This window comes from Carex rostrata, chromosome 8, assembly GCF_964058835.1.
Source record: "Carex rostrata chromosome 8, lpCarRost1.2, whole genome shotgun sequence".
NCBI classification, from domain to species: domain Eukaryota; kingdom Viridiplantae; phylum Streptophyta; class Magnoliopsida; order Poales; family Cyperaceae; genus Carex; species Carex rostrata.
The window spans coordinates 14,448,888-14,470,484 of NC_135925.1; the positions used below are offsets into that span (position 1 = coordinate 14,448,888).

The window sequence follows — 21,597 nt, forward strand, 5'->3', positions numbered from 1 at the left end:
AGACCGTCGGCCTTCCTGAACTGGGGCTTGACTACTCTCAGGCATGTCAATCTGCAAAGGAGTTTGGGACCGACAGGAGGGCCGACTAGTAGACCGTCGGCCCTCCTAAACTGGGGCATTACTACTCTCAGGCATGTCAATCTAAAAAGGGGACACTGGACTTGAGGAGCTTGACGTATTACCCCGAGTAACACTCCATATTAACCTCGCAAGGGGGTTGGGACGCTGGACTCTGTTAATCTCCACATAGAGTTCAATTACCTTGTATCCACCCCCAGGAAAACTAATGGTCTAGTTGTACAGTATTTGCCAGACTCCATCATTCTGAACAGAAAATAGTTGGAACCAGGTTTGTCCTGAACTAGTTGGCATGCTAATTTTGGCCTGAATATCAAGGTCATATCGATCCTGATTCAATCTCAGGTTTTGAGAAATAATTGATTTCAGAACCAACAAATTAGTACCCGGCATTACCGGTATCACAGAAACAGATCCGATACTATAATAAACCCCCATTAGGGTCTGTTAGAACCTCACCACCAGTGTAAACTGATACCATAACAGCCATTTTGGTCTGAGTATACAAGAAAACCTAAAATTACAAATTAACTAAATTAATTACAAATACTGAAAAAAAAAATTGAAAAAAAGAGAGAAAAGAAAAAACTTACAGTTCAGCTAAGAAGAAGAAGAGGCTCGGTGAAAACGACCTGTGAAATGAACTCTCTTTCCAGAAAATGGGATTTTATAGAAATGTCGGTTTGGGCCGCATCCGCTAGAAGCGGCCATGGCCGCAGCCTGTAGAAGCGGCCCAAAATATTGGCCGCTTTTCCTAGATGCGGCCATGTCATTTTTATAATTTTTACCAAAAAATTGTGTTTTGGTTTATTATTTTTTGAATTATGTTATATTTAAAAAATTTGGGCTTCCGCCTAAAGATGTCTTCAATTCATAATTGTAAGATTTAAATTCCTTTGTTATTTTATTTTGAATTTACGGATTCTGAATTACGTGTTTTTAATTGCAAAACACTTCATGATTTTATTATGTCTATCACATGATTTTTTGGTGCGAAACAATTAATATTCATGTTATTAATTAATTTGGCATGCATCTTTTTACACGTTATACAAGTTGCTTTGCAATATTTAATTGAATTGAACTTGGATTGGCAGTGAGCAATTACGTGAAGTTTCAACCTGATTTTGATTTAGCTTTTCAGTTCGATTTGTTCACAAAATCTTAGAAAGGAAATCCCGAACACAAACAAACAACGGATCGAATAAATGCTACGTACATGTGGCGTTGCTTGCATATAGATTGCATCTACATATTATGTTGCAATTAAAACAATATTTTCTCGTAATTAAATTAATATGATTGCATGCATGGCTTAATTCTCTATTTAGTATTTACTAATCGAATCCTGTGATCTTATCTCCTTAATAAACGGCCCTAGGCCCGAAATTTTTATAAATGCCCAAAAAAATAATGAAATTATGGAATTTACCCCGGTTTGTAAAGAATTTTGAAATCTACCCTATCCGGTTACCCAATAACCGGAATAAGCCCTTCTTTCCGGTCACTCAATTTCCGGATTTATTACTTTGGTCCGGTTAATGGTTAACCGAAAAAAAATTTGAAATTCATAAGGTCCAGTTGATGGTTTACCGGTTTTGTAGATTTTGCTTTTTTTTTATTTGTTGTATTAAAATATTAGAAATGTTGAATATTTTTTTTGAAAATAGATGGAATACAATATAATTTAATTTATTAGAAAGACTGCAACAAATAACTCGGATTAATATTTTTCAGGCCGAATTTTTTATGGCTGTAAGAAAAATTAATATATTTCTTTATGTGATATTGGAAAAAAATAAAAATGCTTGGATTGTGAGTTATTGATTCCGGTTCAAAAGTCGCTTCTAGGTAAATTCAGAAAATATTGTCATGCTTCTAGTGCATTTAATTTATAAAAAGTTGTATTAAGAGCTTAAGAGTGAAGAATTAAGAGTTTAAGGAGTGTTAAGAAACTGATGTTTGGTTGTATTAATATGTTGATGAAAGTTAAAAAAAACTAAAGAAAAAAGTAGAGGTGTGTCTTAAGGTCGGGACAGATAATTAAAATTCAAGAGATTAAAGAATGTGATGTTAATACGCACTAAGAAATCAGTGTTGAATAGAATTAAAGAGCTAAGTTAAAATAAGGAGATTAAGGTAGCCTTAATCCTTGTTGCCGAGCAGAACGTTACACGAAGGTTCTTTGTAACTGAATTCAACTGGATTGGCAGTAGTGACTAGTGAGCAGTATATGAATTCTCATATTGATATTATACAATAATATACATAGAGATTATAGAGAGTAGAGGAAGGAAAAGTACCTGGTACATGACATCATTCAATACTAATAAAATAAAATAAAATAAATGATATTAATTAATTATAGCATGCGCTGATGCGCATTCCGAATAAAAAAGGTACAATGATTGCAATAATTCATTAGAAAAATGAAAAATGCAGCCAAGTTAGACCTCGTGAGAGAGACGTAGCTTTCACTGTAGCTGCTGATAGATTAGATTCCAATTTCCAAGTCAAATTAATTAAATCAAACCCCCAAGGCCCCAACAAACATGAAACAAAATTATATTTCTATCTCATTATTCTCATATACATAACATGCATGATGCATTCTCCTTGATTGATAAATCATAAATCTATGACTATGCGGTGTGCGGTGTGCGAAGCTCCGCGGAACTTTCGATGAAGAAGAAAATTGGAGAAGACGTGTTAGCAAACGGAATTAAGTTACTGAGTTGACCGATTTATTTTATGGTGGTTTCTACTTTCTAGTTGGCATCTCTTTTTTATGATAAGCCTAAGGTGATGCAAATGGCATCTTTGTCAATTGTAATTGTAAGAAAGAGAAACTTAATTAAGACTATGCCTAAGATTCTGTCCTTGTCAGAATCTTCAATCCTGCAGTTGAAAAGGAAAAGGAAAAGGCAACATATTATTTTTGGCGTTCTGAATTAAATATGAGAATAGATGAGAGATGAGCAAGAATAATAATAAAGGTATAATTGATTTAATTGATTTTTACCTCGTAACATTACTCAATAGTCAACGAGTCAACGCAATTATATTATATTATATTATATTATAGGTTTCGATGAGCCAGCCCAGGCCCAGCCCAGGCGTGCTCGGAGATCAGAGATGAGATCCTGGCCTCCTGCTCTTCAACCCTTGTATTCTATTTCTATCTCGTCATAATGTAATTACTAATTACTAATTACTATGGGCAAGGGGCAAGGCCGTAAGGGGATGGGATCATGGGACTTGGGAGTGATGTGATGTGATGCGATGCGATGCGACGACGCAATCTTTTCCAAAGTTCCAACTTCCAATACAAATTGAAATTGAAATTAGTCTCTCCTCTCCTCTCCTCTCCTCTCCTCTCTTCAACCGACACCTGGTGAGATCCACCAAAGCCGAAGCAAAGTTTCTCTCCTCTCTCGCCTTCCTATTACTCTAATAACTCTGTGGGGGCGCACGCGGCACCATTTTCTTTTCTCATCTCATCTCATCTCCGATTTAATTAATTAATTCGGTCCAAATGAGAGCGGTGAAATGGAGGGCTTGGAGGGCCTCTAACAAGAAGAGATCGTGATTTATTTCTCTTAATTACAAACGAAGGGATTAATTGGCTCAGAGTCAGATTCACGGAAAAAGGTTTCTAAAAGTTGAATTCAAATTGAGAGAGAGAGAGAGAGAGAGAGAGTGACAGATAAAAAAAAGATGAGTACGGTAGCAGGAAGAACGCGAGTGGGCAAGTACGAGCTTGGAAGAACGCTAGGAGAAGGCACTTTTGCCAAGGTCAAATTCGCCAGAAATGTCGATACCCAAGACACTGTCGCCATTAAAATTTTGGATAAAGACAAGGTTCTTCGACATAAGATGATCGGACAGGTCACCTCATCTTCTTTTCTTTTCTTTTCTTTTCTTTTCACAACTTGCTCATATATCATCTTCTTTTCTTAAATTGATGATAATCTTGTGTTGTATTCTCATTCACTCTTCTTTGCTTTATTTTGTGACCAACTATGAGACTAGCGGCCTAAAATCTTTTGCATATGAATAACAAGTACCTTTTGCTTTATTGTAAAGGAAAAAAAAGAATGAGAATTTGCTACTCATTAACGTTTGTTGCCAGAAAATTAAATACTGGTACCTTTTATATTCAAACAGTAAGAAAAGTCTTCTCTTTTCAAGCAAGGTTTCCATACTGAAGGAAAACAAAAAACAAAAGGGGCTCCTACTCCTAGAGATATAAAATTAAGAAAAAATTATGTCCTATTGGTTGCGGCTCCCTACTGGTACTAGACTGGTGTGTCCTGCCAATTTGGGATTGTTCAGGTTGAGTACCTATAGTTATCAAAATTTCTGAATTCATGGTGATCCATGTACCATATAAAGACGCAGTAGTAAAATTTTATGAGCTTTAGAAATATAATATAATATAATATATTTCCCTTTTCTGATGTCATTGTAAATGCAAAGCAGATCAAGCGTGAAATTTCAACCATGAAGTTGATCAAGCATCCCAATGTTATTCACATGTATGAGGTTGGTTAGTTGTGCATTTTGAACTTTCTTTAACATCTATTTATATTAATATATCTATTATGGCTGCATATTTTCTTTTCTCTTTATTTGGGTTGTGTTTGGGTTTTATAGGTAATGGCTAGCAAGACCAAGATTTACATAGTCATGGAACTTGTCACCGGTGGTGAACTTTTTGACAAAATTGTAAGATATTACTTTAAACCTGTCTTTTCACATTCGATATTGGGTATCATACAGCCTGGATAACTGGTTGCTTCTTGTATTAGCATCCCTGCAAGAATGTGCTGAGTAGCATAGTTATTTCTGTAATATATTATAACTTTTCTAATCAGATTATTAATAGCTACTGTTTCTAATTTTTTTTTTATTTCATGATTTAGGCTTCTAGAGGAAAGTTGAAGGAGGATGAGGCCAGAAAGTACTTCCAGCAGCTCATAGATGCTGTGGATTACTGCCATAGCAGAGGCGTTTATCATAGAGATTTGAAGGTGAATGATATAATTAAATCAGATACTTGCTTAGTTTTTATGATTAGGAGCACTATGATTTGTTTCTTTTTTTTTAGTATTAAGATGGATTCCTTTTAATTTCCTTCTATTTGTTGATCATTAGCCTGAAAATCTTTTGCTGGATTCAAGGGGTGTTCTCAAAGTCTCAGATTTTGGGCTTAGTGCACTTCATCAGCAAGTTCGAGTAAGTATGAATATGAATGCTCGCATTTTTAGTCATATGTGCTTTACATGCTATCCAACATTTGGTTCTTGTTTGCTTTGTGGATTTAGAACTATTTTATTTGTAGAAACTTTTAACTTCCTTGGCCTTTCTTGTCGTTTGCGCCTAAGGGGCATTTATTTTATATTAGTAGATCATTTCTTTTAATTCTCGTACCTCCTAATTTAGGGCTTGCTGATTTTTAATACAACTTTCAATTTGCATTTCACTTAATTTTTAGCTTAACATATTTACTTACAATTCAATAGGAAGATGGATTACTACACACAACATGTGGGACTCCAAATTATGTTGCACCCGAGGTTATCCTTCAAACCTTCAATAAGTTTATTTCAAGCTCCACTTCTCTTAACCTTCAAATCACTACTTTGCTCTGTAAATTGGTAACATAATTTTGTGTAGGTTATAAGCAACAAAGGTTATGACGGAGCCAAGGCTGACCTATGGTCATGTGGTGTGGTCCTTTTTGTACTAATGGCAGGTTATTTACCATTTGAGGATACTAACCTTGTTTCTCTTTACAAAAAGGTAATTTAGTTTTGCAGTTTCTTATTTTCGTATGGATTAGCAATTTACCCAACCTGGTAGGTCAAACTGACTCTGGCCATCTGTGTGCATAGTTGCAATTTTGTAAGAAAATGAAAACAATCTAACTCAATCAGGGGTGAACCCAGAATTGGGCTAGGGCTAGGCAAGAAAATAAGTTGGTCTAGAAAGAAAATGAATTGGGAAAATATGAGTTGGGCTGGGAAGATACGGAGTTGGGAAGAAAAATGAATTTGGCTCAAGGGTTGGCAAATTGTTCACTGGAGTAGGCAATAGCCAAAAAATACATGTTCTAAAATTGTTTTTCAAAATCCATGGGTAAGCAGTTGCCTACCCCTTGCCTTACTGGGTCCACCCCTGTAACTCGTGGCTTATCCACTGGTGGTGTTATGCCAAGTGTATTAGTATAATGTAGTGTTCATTCCAGTGCCAATCTGGATTAAGTAAAGTGGTAACGTGCTATATTTTAAGTGCCAGCCATATTTTCATAAATTGTTAATTTGAACATTTACATTGCAATCCTCAATAGGTGACATGCCTTCCTAATACAATTCAATTGCCATTCTAGATATATACAAGAGTAACTTGCTAAATACCAACTTGACAAATATTGAATATTTTTTTGTCCTTTTTCTTTCTTTATTTTTGCCACACTTGTTTATATGTTGATGCTTATTTGCGGAGTCACAACACATGTCATGGGGTGTTTATTTATTTCATGAATTCTTGAAAAGTGTTGAATGTCTCTTAACACAGATAGCTAATAGTGTGATTTGATGCAGATCTCTAAAGCTGACTTTTCTTGCCCTGCTTGGTTTTCTACAAGTGCCAAGAAGTTTATTAAGAAAATACTAGAGCCTAATCCACAAAAGGTTTGCAAACTAGAATAAATTATAGTTCAAATTAACATAAAGTTTCAATTTTTTTGTTCTCCCGAATTCAGTGATTATTATTGTAATATGCAGAGGATCACCATTTCAGAAGTGATTGAAAATGAGTGGTTTAAAAAGGGATACCAGCCCCTGAGTTTCGAACCTGTTGAAGTTGATCTTGATGATGTGAATGATATTTTCAATGAATCTGGGGTAATTCTTTAATTATATTTTTTCATTTAAAATGAGTTGTTTTACTTTGTTTCTGGTCATTTTCATTTCACTTATCCAATGTTTAAAATAAATGTAGGAACCGGCAAATCTTGTGGTGGAGAGAAGAGAGGAAAGACCGTCTTTGATGAATGCCTTTGAGCTGATTTCTACATCTCAGGGCCTCAATCTTAGTACACTTTTTGAAAAACAAATGGTATATTTGTTAGTTGCACTAATTTAGAAATCTTTGATAATTTCCCCATTTCAAACTAATCTAAAGCTATGAGCAGGGTCTTGTTAAACGTGAGACGAGGTTTGCATCAAGACTTCCCGCAAATGAAATACTGTCGAAAATCGAGGAAGCCGCTACGCCCCTTGGTTTCAAAGCAAAGAAGAACAACTATAAGGTCTGTTTACTTCCCGTTCTAGTACTTGTGTTTGATTTTATTTTGAAATGACCCTTAGTTGACACAGTTTTTTTTCCTAGTTCTGAACATCTCTACTTGATTGCCTGTTTGATGATGTTTGTTTCTATTTTATCATTATATCATTTATTGTACCATACAGAAGCACATGGGCATACTGTCTACAATTCATATTGATTTCATTTCATCCTTATTTTTGTGTTTTTTTGCATGAGCATCCATGTCACATTATGACGATCTGTTTTTTTGCTTTTAGATGAAGTTGCAAGGAGAAAATCCTGGAAGGAAAGGACAACTGGCTATTGCAACTGAGGTTCTCTCTCTCTCCCCTCTCGCTTTTTTGTGTGACAAATTCCATAAGTAATTAGATTCGATTTTCTTCATTATTACAGGTGTTTGAGGTGGCTCCCTCTTTATTTATGGTCGAGCTACGCAAGTCTAATGGGGATACGCTTGAATATCATAAGGTAGATTTTTTTTTTTTATCTGATCTATACATATTACTCTATCTGATACTCACCCGTGTAATTAGTATTTTTAACCTTCTTTTCTTGATCTACTTGCAGTTTTACTCAAACATCTCTAATGGGCTGAAAGACATAATTTGGAAGGCACCGCAGGATGACAAACCTGGAACTTCACACTGACATTTTTTAGTAGAAATGTTTGTAGATAAATACTACAAGATGCCCTCTTATGTTATCACTTATAAATGTTATTATAATTTATATTGGAAGAAGGAATTTCAACCATTTGATGTGCTAGAGAATGAAGGGAATTTCAACCATTTCTTTTTAATATCGTTTTCTCCAATTTTTTACCAGAATATGCAAGAAAAATAGGTCCGAGAAAAAATATGTGCATCAGGTTTTAATCTGTGATAACTTACTACTTATCATTACCTCAATAAACTGTGGTGTATATTAATTCACAATTTGCCACCCAAGTGTGCAAGGCTGTGCTGTGCTGCTTGAGTCTGAAACGATACTCTTCAACTTTTTTTTTTTTTCTGGCGTTGGATATACATCTACAAGAGTATGTGTCTCTAATCTCTATAGAAGATTACAACAACAATATCTGAGTTATCAATGCTACAACTGATACCAATATGCATAGAGTTATGATGCTAAACTATGAAAGGATGGATGATCACTAATGATCAAAAGGGTTTCAGCTTATTTGCTAGGGGTTAAACAGGATAGTATGTATCTGTTCCATAAATGTTCAATCAGGTGCCTTAACAACTTGCATTGGAAGTCTTCTGCTATTAATTAAAGACTATATTGACAATGTGTTAGATAATCTTGACAGCCAATTTTAAATTCATCATGTTCTAAAATTAAAATTGTAAAAATAATATATAAAACCATTTTGTAATTAAATAAATATCTATGCCGTCAATTGATTACATCCAATAAATAGAAATGAAGCCGACAGAGTTCAGCATTCATCAAAATAGCATGTCATCTGGAGAATTGGAGCTCATCTCATGTACCAGGAGGAGAAAGAGCATTCCAACCATGTGCTTTATGAATTCGTATGTTTATGGTCAATGCAGTGGTAACCGGTTCATGGTTAGGTAGACAGTATCGATCATTCCATTTCCATCTAAGGGACCGCTAATGGAAATATGCGAGATATATAGTTTATTCTTAGAAATAAATTTTGTAGCAATGTTTTCAACAGATGGTCATGGCAGGTTCATTATAATATATATAGACGCAATACTTAATTAGTACGCCAAGTCATAATACAAAATTGGAAAGCATATTGTAAGGTTTTTACATGCTCTAGGCCACCAGCAACCAGCAACCAGCTAAAAACTTTATAAATGACTGGATCAATATCATGATTCATGACTACTTTCAGTTAGCAAAACCATTAATAATTTATATCATTTCAAATGTAAACAAGTGTTGTTCCTCAAAATATAAATACAAACACGTTGCTAATTGAAAACAAAACATCGGAAGCAGAGTTATTACTACCTCCATTTCTTTTAATTCCATTAATCTATAACAAAATAACGGCATTTTATTCTAGAATACAACACAAGATTCTAGAAGATATCAGGATTGAAGCGTCCCGGTATGGAGTTGTTCTGTTGAGCTTGTCTCAGATGCATGGTCAGTGCATAATTGTTTATCTGTGCATGCATTTTTTCACAATTAGTTTAGTATCAAGCCATATTATGGAGAGAAAAAATATATATCTTTTGAACCACTAAAGGTGCTTACTTTTATCCAATTATCCGGTCTCGATCTAGTTCCAACCCAGATCCAAATTGGAAAGGACATGAATTCACAAAAAATGAGTTCTTAATACTATCATAATTCATATATGTTATTATGATCAACATTTACAACATGATCATCTTATCATGTGTTGCTCAAACCCCTCCCTCTATATTTTTACATATTCACAATTTTTATAATCACATAAAGCTTGATGAGAAATTTTCCAAAATGAAACCAGTAGTAATGACCCGGCACATCCCAAACTTCTCCAATCCAATAGTTCACAAACAAACCATGTATATTTATCTATCCAGATCCAAACTACTAATCTGAAGGGTATTTGGGTCAAGTTTTAAAACCAAACACTTTTGGATAAGGATCTAGATTTCATAATATCCGGAAGCTCTGATAACACCCTCTACCTGCCACAGATGGCATTAGGGATGCAAACGGATCAGATATTATCCGTTTGTATCTGAATCCATGTTCAAGTTTTTTCAGATACGAATACAGATATCCATTTCTGTATTTTTTTTAATTTTTCTTTAGAATCATATATGTTTAGATAAGAATATTCTTTTCTGTTATTATCTTTTGATTAAAAATATGAAAAAATGGTTATGTTGGTGATTAATTTTTGTAACGAGATATATATTTTGTAATTACCTAACTGGTTTAACATGAGAAAAAAATATTTTGTTCACCATAATGATCAAATATCCAAATTATATCCATCATTTAAATTATTATTTTCTAATGAGAAAAATAATTTATTGAATAATATGTGCTAATTTTGTTACAGATATTTAAATTAGGGATCTGAATTATATCCATATTTGTATCCGTTTAATACCCAATCTGTATTCATATCCAACTAATATCGGATCCATATCCGTTTAATATCCAATCTGATCCTGTATCTGAAAAATAAAAACAGATACGGATATGGTTTTGCCACTATCTGATCCGTTTGCAGCCCTAGATGGCATGTGCAGCGAGATATGGCTTTTCACTTTAGACTAAAATATCTAATTAAGCCCAAACTAATCAAAACTCATATCTGACCCAATTACCCTTAGATTAAATTTCACCCCAGCTTAGCTCCAGTTACCCTACCTTTGTACAGATAAACACAAAAGCAACTATAGACATGAACTGGCCGCAATTCATGCGACTTGAATCCACTATCTTCAATTAGCATACTCAAATAATAAAATTTCCCTTAATTTCACACATGGATTGGACAAATAATAAAGATGATATACATGATAATAAAAGAAAATATAAACAATAGGCTCAATATTTTACTAGTAATACATGTATTTGCTGAATTTATAGGAGGCATCTGGGCCTGCTTATCATAGTGATGAATTTTCTAACGAATCAAAATCCAAAACTAAGGTTGTAGACTGTACCTCTAAGTTTCGAACTTGCTCTTGATACTGAGCCACGAGCTGCTTGAGCTGGCCCAATTCCTGGCAGGTACTGGCAAACTCCTTTTGCCGGTCATGCTGGATCGCAACTGCCCTTTTCAGTATAGCATTTTCTCTCAGCACATTTTCCAGTTGCTCTTTGAGCACCATATTTTCCTGACCATTCAAAACCAAAAAACAAATAGACAAGAAAAATCTTCAGTATTGTTTGCTATATGTATTTTAACAATGTTTCTTGTGGTTCGTATCCTACATAAGACAATGCCACCCATATTTTTTACCTGATATGCCCATTTTTAGATTATGCTGATATAATTAGAACACTGATGTGTAAAATGGTATCATTTCAAGTGAAAAATGACATGGCACCCAGTTGAACAAAAAGCTTTCATTTGTTTCATGAGAATTGCATTTTCCTATCTGATAATTAAAAGAATGAAGATGCTTCTTCTACAGTCCTAGAATATAATCCTACAAAACTTAAATTAAACAGCATCGCCCCATTCCTAAAACGATATCCTCCATACTTGCTCCACACATGTCAACTAGGAAAGTGGAAACAAATAACAGCAGATATAAGCACCCCACTAACTAATACATGGGTGATATATAAGCAATACATACCTTGTGTAAATTTTCCATTGCATCCACACCAGCACTTTGCAAGACTGACTTCTCAAAAACCTCAAACGATCTAAATGCACGGACCCGTGCATCAGCAATGTCAGATGCATTCATCATCTCCCTCACAAACAGTTCAACCCATTCTGACTTGTCAGATGGATTGTTGTTCACCATAGATGGTTGGTTTCCTGAGGTGGACTCCATGTTGCCATTGTTGGCAAAAGTTTTATTGCCTGGAAAGGAAAGTAGGGATAGCATTCCATTTTTAAAAATACAGATACTGAGAATTTAAGTTGGATAACATAGTTGCCTCTTGGTAATAATTTTGTCTATCGAACAAGGAGTGCAGATTCAAATAGCTCAACTTGCATATGCAAGTATTAAAGAGTTGGTTGTACCTTGTGTGCAGGAGGTGCCATTTTCAAATTTATGCTCATTAGAATTCAAGTCAGCTACAGATGACTCAAGGCGCAACTTATACAAATTCCGTATGGCCGTTTCCAGATCATTTCCCGAAGCTTCAAGTGATTCTTCAAGAATCTGAGAGTTTTACACAAGAAATAAATAAAGACTTAATTCGTTTCCTCAAATCAAATCAAATCAAAGGAAATTGTAAAGGAACATGAGGCTAACCTTTGGATCCATCTCAGGGAACAGCGAGATGAGCTGTAGAAGAGTACCAGACTCGGACAGCCCGGGAGCTGCCGCTGGTGATGGTGAGAAGCTGGCGCCGCCGCAGCGGGCCCGCTTGGAGGGATGATGAGGTGGCGAAGGAGAAGGAGAGTGTAGGATCTGCTGTGGCAAATCTTCGTCAAAGAAGGAGGAAGAAGACCTCTTTCCGCACACAACTAGGGCTGACATGGCGGTCGTGGTGCTGAGGCCTTCAATTTCGCACGACCGATCGCCGCCGCCTCTACGCCCGTCGTGGTGCTGTCGATCGTTTCATAGAGATCGGATCGAATTCAAGTGAAGGTAATTAATATGAGATGAGAATGAGATGGTGCTCATCAGCTCCTCTGCTCCTCTGCTCCTCCTAGCCGGACACCGCTGCCTATTTGGTTCGCTTTATGATTCGTGCTAGGTTCAAAAGGACGATAAAGATCTCATTCTACACGGTAGGCGGGTAGGGTACCGTTATGGTTATGGATCTCAATTCCTCTAGCGGTTGGGGTTTTCAATCGCTTCAATCAAACTTGTGCTGTGTCTGTGTGAACGGGAAAACCCTTTTTTCTATTTCTATTTCTATTTCTATTTGTTTCATTCATTCCCTCTTACGTCACCTTTTTTAGTTTTCTTTTTTTTTTCTTTTTTTTTTCAAAGTAAGAAAAGTCTCTCCAATTAATAACTGTGGGAATAAAATGTTTTACATTTTGTTTATAAAATTTGGCAATAAAAGAAGATTTTATTTCCAATCGTATTTGATTAATATGATTATGACAGAGATGATAGATACAACAAGAGAAATGTTTAATTTTGTATAATTATAATTAATAAAATTAATTTTCTTTTTGATTTATGATATCTCGCAAACTTATCTATCTTCCGACCTGTATTTTGTACAAAAACATGTGTTTAAATCATTAAATCGGTCGTATTTCATTGAATATCTATATACTGCTGCGCTTTTATTCTTATTTTGCATAAAACAGGCGAAATCAGGAAAGTTACTCAATTCTGAGACTCTGACGAGGGTAGCGTCACCCCTGACGAGGGTAGCATCACCCCTGACGCGAGTAGCGTCAGCCTCTGTCCGACCCGGACAACATTCTGCTGAAATTTCAGCATCCGAACTTAAAACAGTCATAACTTTTGACTCATACCTCCGTTTTGAGTGAACGACCACTTTTTGGAAAGCTTGCGAGAAGATCTACAATCTGAGAAGAATAAACATATTTGTACAGGTCGGACAAGATCATGTACGGATCGTATCAGACAGATCCAAAAACAGAACTGTTTTGGAAACAAATCCGGAAAGAAGGAAGACGGGAATTCTTGCACCTGGGGAGAGAATTCTGAACCAGAGGAGCATATTCTAGGGTTTGGACTTGGCGGCTAAGCTTGGAGACGAAGTTGAGAAGCGAAAGACACGAGTTTTCGATGGATCTTCTTAGTACTTCGGGTTTTGTCATGGTTGTTTCTTTTATTATTTCTTTTATTTTTTTTATAACTATGTTTGAGTAGTTTTCTTTGTTTCCAAGGTTAAGATATATTCGAATGTTTTGTTTTGCATGAAAGTTATTGAATTCTTGTGTTAAAATTTGTGTTTGATTGATTGTGTTTGATTTTAATTGCTTAAATTAAGTTGTTTGATTTTTATTGGTTTGTCACTAGATGCATGATCACATCTAAAGCGCATTCTCCCCTTTAAAATCTCTCAACCAAAGTTAAGTATCTGAGGTAGGTTTAGTGACCCGAAAGGTGAAACCAAATAATAGTCGAAATGTGAACATTTTCTCTTATCGACAGATAAGAGAATACCTTTAGAATACCAATCAACCAACTAGGTAATTCGGACCAACACGAAAGTCGAAGTCTAGAATCCGAAGAGGGTAAATATTGCAACTCCATACCAAGTTTTATGAACCAATATACGAAAGTTGAGGTTTAGAAACATTAGGTCTGGTCAGTAGAACCCTACACGAAGGAACAACACAAGGAAACAGCAACTGATGCATTAACTCGAAGTCAGTACGGGTCAGACAGGAGGCTGTACGACCCGTATCACCTGATACAACCCGTACAGGAAGCTGTACGACCCGTATCAGGGACTGAGAAGTAGAACTTAGATGAGTCTGAAACCCTGGAAACGCCTTTTATCATTGATTTAAAACTAAACTTTATTTTCTGCCATTTAATTATTGCAATTGAACTGTTTAGGAAATTTAAACAACCAACCCAACCTTTTTCTCACTTCTAGTACCTAACTAATTTAAGTAGAGTCCGGTTTAGATTTGAACCGTCCCTGTGATCGATACCCGACAATATACTATTCGATAGGACTGTGCACTTGCAGTCTGAACCGAAGAGCGTATTTAAGGTTAAAAGGTACAGCTTGCTGTACGGAAACTTTGTATTATACCTTTTTGGTGTAACAATTTAACGATGTAATTGATGGAAAGAAATTTTATTAGAAATATTTAAAAAAAATAACACAACTTTCCAATCCTATATGTTACCGTTTTATTTATATATAATTCTCATTTAAGTTTTATTATTACAAACTTATATTTCTAAATTTTAATTAGATGGAAAGAAAAATTAAACTTGTTTTCCCTCATTAATCATTTAAATATAAATATATTAATATATTAATTTTTTCTTTTATTCTCCACCTATCCTCTCTTCCTCTGCTCTCCATCCAAACAAGGGGTAAGAAAATTATTCAGATAAAATCAAACATTTAAATGATAAAGGTTTAGAAGTTTGTTTCAACGATTTATTTACATGATTTTTTATTATTTGACTTTATATCAGATGAACTTGAAAATTTATAAACTTAATATGTGATAGCATCTTTTGTTAAGTAAATTAGTTTTATATTTATAATTTTGAAATTAATCTCACAAACTACTTTAGAATATTTACTCATAGTACTCTAAAAATGAAGGTGCTAATTGAAGCCGAATTTTTTATTAATAACCTAAAAAAATAATTTTAATGAAAATATCCTCGATTTTTTTTTAAAATACCCTAAGTGCCTATGTGGGAACGGACCACTCTGATCACCCGACCCCCCCCCCCCCCCCCACACAGGGGCGGTCAACCTTTTTTTTTTTTTTTTTACTCCGAGATATCTTAATATTTTCATTTAAATAATTTTGTGAAGTTTTAGTTTTCTTGTTTATGGTGTATGCCAAAAAATAAAACATTTGATGTATTGATGAGTGATGTCGTTGACTCTTTATAAGTTTGTCTTGATTTGTCAGTTTGATATCACAAGTCTAAAGATAACACTAATTAAAGACTTGGCCTTGATTATTAATAATTTATTTTATTCAAATAAACACAAGAAAATATGGTTAGAATGCCTCAATGATGTCAACTTTTTTTTTAGAGAATAATTGGAGAGTGAGAGAGAATCATTGGATTATTTGATTATTGTCAACATATACCATTTGCTTGAATAATCAAACACACACACAATAAATAGTAAATGCATTTTAAAATAATTATATGGATAATTCTTGAATAATCTCTTAGGCTTTTGGAAAAACTAATACCGGTCGCTGTATGTCTACCGTTAATAGAAAATTTAAACTAAATTTTTGAGGCACTAAATGATATTTTTTTGCAATTTTGATTCCATCAGATGCCCAGGGATGATCTCTGAGGCAAAATTCTGACCCATCTCGTCCCCCCTTTCCGAATTGGGGTCATACGCGTAAATCCGACTTTCCTAGCCAAAGTTATGGTTGTTTAAAGTTTTTTCAAAAACAACGATGCTTCCGTGCAAAAATACCAACAACGCACCGATGCTTTTGAAGGATTTCATGATGCGTAAAAGGTGATAAAATTAAAAAAAAAATTAACCCCTTTTCAAGCATCTACGGATCTACTTTATTATGTTAATTCTATTAAAGCAATTCATATGCATGTAGATGGATATCTACTCATTCAATTCATCACAAATATATTTATTAAATGAGAATTTGATATATCTCTACCAAATGTCAATTTGGTAAATAGAGAGAAGTCGTATTCTCTTCTAGATCTCTTGGATACATTCGTTTGTCGATACGGCCTCCTAATGTGTCTTGCACCAAGTTGAGACTTCAAACTAGAAGCCCTCCACAGTATCCACCAAGAAATTAATTAGAAACTGAAGTTTCCTCTTGCTATAGAGTACTATTTCAGTCGCTCCTTAATACCTATACTCCAATGGAAGATCTTGAGTTTAGGATTTGTGGTTTCTCAACACATGAGATATCAAAATGGGAGAGAGAGAGTATATGGGCAGAATTTTACTCCTTAAATCAAAAACATCTCTTTTCTAGGCAGTGGAGACCCCTTTAAATAACCTATATGCAGTTATAGAGGCAGTTCTCACGTCGTAGAAGTTATTCCAATGGTTCCCTTTCAGCCAGAAATAGTTATCCTCAAAAAATTGCTTTCTGGGCAGTTGTTCCAGCCTCGTTTCGGCCAAGAACTGTCTGTTTCGGCTCTGGCCGAACACACTGTATTTCTGCACTTTGGTTTTGGCCAGGAACTATTTCTATTTTGGCCAGGAACTGTGATAAAAATTCATAACTCTTTACTACCCACAAAAACTCTCTTTTGCAGCTCATAAAGATTTTTTCCGCTTGATCTTTTCAGATATTTGGATTGCATTAAACATTTAATTAAATCCAAAATATCTCATAATTATTCTTATCATTATTTATCTCATGTTTTAAGTAAAGAAACTCATTTATTAGCCATGTTATACATGTCAAATAAATCTAGGAGCTAGCATTTATAATTAATTCCTTATTTGTGTGACCCTGTGGGATCCATGTCATGTTGGCAATGGTATAAAATATTTTATTACTATAAACTATAAGCGGTACTAGTTATACATTATAGTTACCCAAATGACATAGATGTAAAGTATCATTTTATAATACACGATCCCTTAAAGTAATGTTATAATTAACATCATTCGTGTCTATTCCTTGCCACATGATATTATGTATATTATACAAAGTCGGACTGTGTCATCTTTGTATTATATATTTGTTTCTTGGTCTCTTAAGTAAATTATAAATATATAACTGCACTTCAGTTATATTGCATGTATTATAATTCTACTTTACCAATGGGCCCATAAAATATCATCACTCATTACAAATGAGGGGCAATGATACTATTGACATATATCTTTCTCCCGCACAAGTCATATATAAGGAACTAATATTTTTATCACCACTTATGATAAGTAGTTTTTAATACTAATTACATTATATATTTATCATGTAAAAAGAAATGCATCTCATATCTTAGAATTCTGAGACACAATGAAAATATTAATGACACTAACATAACTCATATAATATTTTCATTTATTGGGTCTGTTCAATATATGAAACATTTCATATACTCATGTTATTAAACGATAATCCTTTATTAACATTTATAGAACTACAATATACTTTAATCAATATGACAAACTTATCATGGTATATTAGTCTTCCATGCTAATAACCAAGTTTGTAAACATTTTAGAGATTTATGTTTGTCATCATATAGAGTTCTATGGTTCAAGACCAAGAGCATCTCCTTGAACACTTCTATAGATAAACATAAATTTCATGGAACAAAATGCATGCATCATCCAATTCATAAACATAACATGTAAAAGTGATCAATATAAAATAACTTTTAGAACACATATCTAACAATCTCCTGCTTGTTCTTAAAGTTACATCTTATGCATCACTTATGCATAAACTCTAAGACTAGGGTCGCCCTCTCGACTCATTACTCTATCTCTGTCCACCCTCCATGTTTCTTCAAACCCACGAGGTTGAGGTGGACTTTGCCTTTTGGCTTGAGATAAGGGTTTTGTTAGCGAATTCGTTATGTGACAATCCGTGTTCACCTTTTAAGACTTATTTTGTCTTCCTTAATGAAGTCTTGAATGACAAAATGTATCAGCGGTAGCTAACAATTCTGATTGGGTGGTTGAGTCAGTCGTAGTTGATTGTTTAAAACTTCTCCAACTAACGACACCACCATTCAGAAATGAAGACATACCCTAATTGTGATCGCTTGTTATCATAATCGATTTGGAAACTTGCATCAATGTAGCCATCTACAATGAGTTTCCTCTCACCTCCATACATAAGAATCTTATCCTTATTCCTATTAAGGTATCTAAGGATATTCTTAACAACGGTCCAATGAGTAGGACCTACATGGGCTTGGTGACGACTTGTCACACTTAGAGCATATTATGTGATATCGGATTGTGTGCACACTATAGCATACATGATGAAACCAATGGCGGAATCATATGGTACATCCTTCATGATTTCAATGTCTTTACGTGACGTGACACGTTGAGACTTGCTAAGTGTCACACCTTAATTCATTGGTACATTTCCTTTCCTGGAATTCTGCATGTTGAATCTTTTCAACACTTTGTCAATGTAATTATGTTGACTTAAGTCAATGAGTCTTTGAGACCTATCTCTATATATCCTTATTCCTAAGATATATTGAGCCTCACCCAAGTCTTTCATTAGAAAAACATCTTTCAATGAAATTTTTGTTTGCTCCATTAGAGATATGAAATTGCCAAACAAGAGTATGTCATCGACATACAGGACTAAAAAAATACAATGTGACTCACTAACCTTCTTGTAAATACAAGGTTCCTCTTTACTTTGGATGAATCCAAGGTGTTTAACCTCATTATCGAAGCGTTTGTTCCAACTCGTTGATGCTTGCTTCAATCCATAAATTGATATTCGAAGCTTGCATACTTTGCTGCCATATTTTGGATCTTCAAAACCTTGAGGTTGTACCATGTGCACTTCCTCTTCCAAGTTCCTATTTAGAAATGTTGTTTTAACATCCATTTGCCATATTTCATAATCATGAAATGCGACAATGGCCAGCAAAATCCGAATGGACTTAAACATGGCTACATGTGAAAAGGTTTCATCATAATTAATTCCTTGAACTTTACTAAATCCTTTTGCAACAAGTCTAGCTTTGTAAGTTGCCATGTTGTCATCCATGTCTATCTTCCTTTTGAAAACTCATTTGTTTTGAATGACTTTCTTTCCTTGAGGAAAATCTACCAAGTCCCAGACTTGGTTGTTATACATGGATTACATTTCGGATTTCATGGCTTCATACCATGATTGGGAGTCATCTCTATTCATTGCTTCGTGGAAGGTCAACGGATCTTCAGTATCCATTACTGAAATTTCGTGAAGGCCTAGATAGAAATCAGGCTTCTTTCTTACCCTTATTGACCTTCTTGGTTATTGTGGCACTTGGTGTTCCTGTGGTTCTTCTCAAACCTCTTGAACATCATTGATCTTCTCGAACCTTTGATGCCAATTGACCTTCTCGAACCTCTGATACCAATTGAAGGATTTCATGATGCGTAAAAGGCGATAAAATTAAAAAAATTTAACCACTTTTCAAGCATCTACGGATCTACTTTATTATGTTAATTCTATTAAAGCAATTCATATGCATGTAGATGGATATCTACTCATTCAATTCATCAAAAATATATTTATTAAATGAGAATTGGATATACCTCTACCAAATGTCAATTTGGTAAATAGAGAGAAGTCGTATTCTCTTCTAGATCTCTTGGATACCTTCGTTTGTCGATACGGCTTCCTAATGTGTCCTACACAAAGTTGAGACTTCAAACTAGAAGCCCTCCACTGTATCCACCAAGAAATTAATTAGAAACTGAAGTTTCCTCTTGCTATAGAGTACTATTTCAGTTGCTCCTTAATCCCTATACTCCAATGGAAGATCTTGAGTTTAGGGTTTGTGGTTTCTCAACACATGAGATATCAAAATGGGAGAGAGAGAGTATATGGGCAGAATTTTACTCTCTAAATCAAAAACATCTCTTTTCTAGGCAGTGGAGACCCCTTTAAATAACCTATATGCAGTTATAGAGGCAGTTCCCATGTCCTAGAAGTTATTCCAATAGTTCCCTTTCAGCCAGAAATAGTTATCCTCAAAAAATTGCTTTCTGGGCAGTTGTTCTGGCCTCGTTTCGACCAGGAACTGTCTGTTTTGTCTATGGCCGAACACACTGTATTTCTGCACTTTGGTTTTGGCCAAAAACTATTTATGTTTTGGCCAGGAACTGTGGTAAAATTTCAGAACTCTTTACTACCCACAAAAACTCTCTTTTGCAGCCCGTAAAGATTTTTCCCGCTTGATCTTTTCAGATATTTGGATTGTATTAAACATTTAATTAAATCCTAAATATCTCATAATTATTCTTATAATTATTTATCTCATGTTTTAAGTAGATAAACTCATTTATTAGCCATGTCATACATGTCAAATAAATCTAGGAGTTAGCATTTCTAATTAATTCCTTATAGGTGTGACCCTGTGCCATGTCATGTTGGCAATGGTATAAAATATTTTATTACCATAAACTATAAGCAGTACTAGCTATACATTATACTTACCCAAATGACATAGATATAAAGTATCATTTTACAATACACGATCTCTTAAAGTAATGTTATAATTAACATCACTCGTGTCTATTCCTTGCCACATGATATTATGAATATTATACAAAGTCGGACTGTGTCATCTTTGTATTATATATTCGTTTCTTGATCTCTTAAATAAATTATAAATATATAACTGCACTTCAGTTATATTGCATGCATTATAATTCTACTTTACCAAGGGGCCCATAAAATATCATTACTCATTATAAATGAGTCTTTCTCCCGCACAAGTCATATATAAGGAACTAATATTTTTATCACCACTTATGATAAGTAGTTTTTAATACTAATTACATTATATATTTCTCATGTGAAAAAGAAATACATCTCATATCTTAGAATTCCGAGACACAATGAAAATATGAATGACACTAACATAACCCATATAATATTTTCATTTGTTGGGTCTGTTCAGTATATGAAACATTTCATATACTCATGTTATTAAACGATAATCCTTTATTAACATTTATAGAACTACAATATACTTTAATCAACATGACAAACTTATCATGGTATATTAGTGTTCCATGCTAATGACCAAGTTTACGAACATTTTAGAGATTTATGTTTGTCATCATATAGAGTTCTATGGTTCAAGACCAAGAGCATCTTCTTAAACACTTCTATAGATAAATATAAATTTCATGGAACAAAATGCATGTAGCATCCAATTCATAAAC

General features: G+C 34.4%; 2 protein-coding genes across 6 annotated transcripts; one reads left to right on the forward strand and one right to left on the reverse strand.

The window, feature by feature from the left end:
* Nucleotides 1–3,531: 3,531 nt before the first annotated feature.
* On the forward strand, nucleotides 3,532–8,163 carry LOC144557741 (CBL-interacting protein kinase 23-like). Of its 5 annotated transcripts, XM_078306304.1 has the most exons (14): nucleotides 3,532–3,966; nucleotides 4,561–4,623; nucleotides 4,735–4,806; nucleotides 5,004–5,111; nucleotides 5,236–5,316; nucleotides 5,604–5,657; nucleotides 5,758–5,883; nucleotides 6,684–6,773; nucleotides 6,867–6,986; nucleotides 7,084–7,200; nucleotides 7,277–7,393; nucleotides 7,668–7,724; nucleotides 7,804–7,878; nucleotides 7,978–8,163. In XM_078306304.1, the coding sequence occupies exons 1-14, from the start codon at nucleotides 3,796–3,798 to the stop codon at nucleotides 8,056–8,058; spliced, it is 1,332 nt and encodes a 443-aa protein (XP_078162430.1). In that variant the 5' UTR covers nucleotides 3,532–3,795; the 3' UTR covers nucleotides 8,059–8,163. The 5 variants fall into 5 exon arrangements, with proteins under 5 accessions (XP_078162430.1, XP_078162435.1, XP_078162431.1 ...); XM_078306305.1 differs by lacking the exon at nucleotides 4,735–4,806 and having other exon boundaries at nucleotides 3,764–3,966; XM_078306306.1 differs by lacking the exon at nucleotides 5,236–5,316 and having other exon boundaries at nucleotides 3,765–3,966.
* Nucleotides 8,164–9,280: 1,117 nt separating this feature from the next.
* LOC144557986 (uncharacterized) lies at nucleotides 9,281–12,682 on the reverse strand. Its single transcript, XM_078306674.1, has 5 exons — nucleotides 12,339–12,682; nucleotides 12,104–12,245; nucleotides 11,706–11,938; nucleotides 11,064–11,237; nucleotides 9,281–9,557 (listed from the first exon to the last, which is right to left on the reverse strand). Exons 1-5 carry the CDS (start codon nucleotides 12,564–12,566, stop codon nucleotides 9,471–9,473), a joined length of 864 nt encoding a protein of 287 aa, XP_078162800.1. The 5' UTR covers nucleotides 12,567–12,682; the 3' UTR covers nucleotides 9,281–9,470.
* Nucleotides 12,683–21,597: the final 8,915 nt, after the last annotated feature.

Excerpts from the sequence above, each read along its gene's own strand:
- LOC144557741 (XM_078306304.1), top strand. The coding sequence starts at position 3,796 with ATGAGTACGGTAGCAGGAAGAACGCGAGTGGGCAAGTACGAGCTTGGA. Across the intron at positions 5,658-5,757 it reads CAAATTATGTTGCACCCGAG|GTTATAAGCAACAAAGGTTA; the intron begins GTTATCCTTCAA and ends AATTTTGTGTAG. Across the intron at positions 5,884-6,683 it reads TTGTTTCTCTTTACAAAAAG|ATCTCTAAAGCTGACTTTTC; the intron begins GTAATTTAGTTT and ends GATTTGATGCAG.
- LOC144557986 (XM_078306674.1), bottom strand. The coding sequence starts at position 12,566 with ATGTCAGCCCTAGTTGTGTGCGGAAAGAGGTCTTCTTCCTCCTTCTTT. Across the intron at positions 12,246-12,338 it reads TCCCTGAGATGGATCCAAAG|ATTCTTGAAGAATCACTTGA; the intron begins GTTAGCCTCATG and ends TAAAACTCTCAG. Across the intron at positions 11,238-11,705 it reads CAATGGAAAATTTACACAAG|GAAAATATGGTGCTCAAAGA; the intron begins GTATGTATTGCT and ends TTGAATGGTCAG.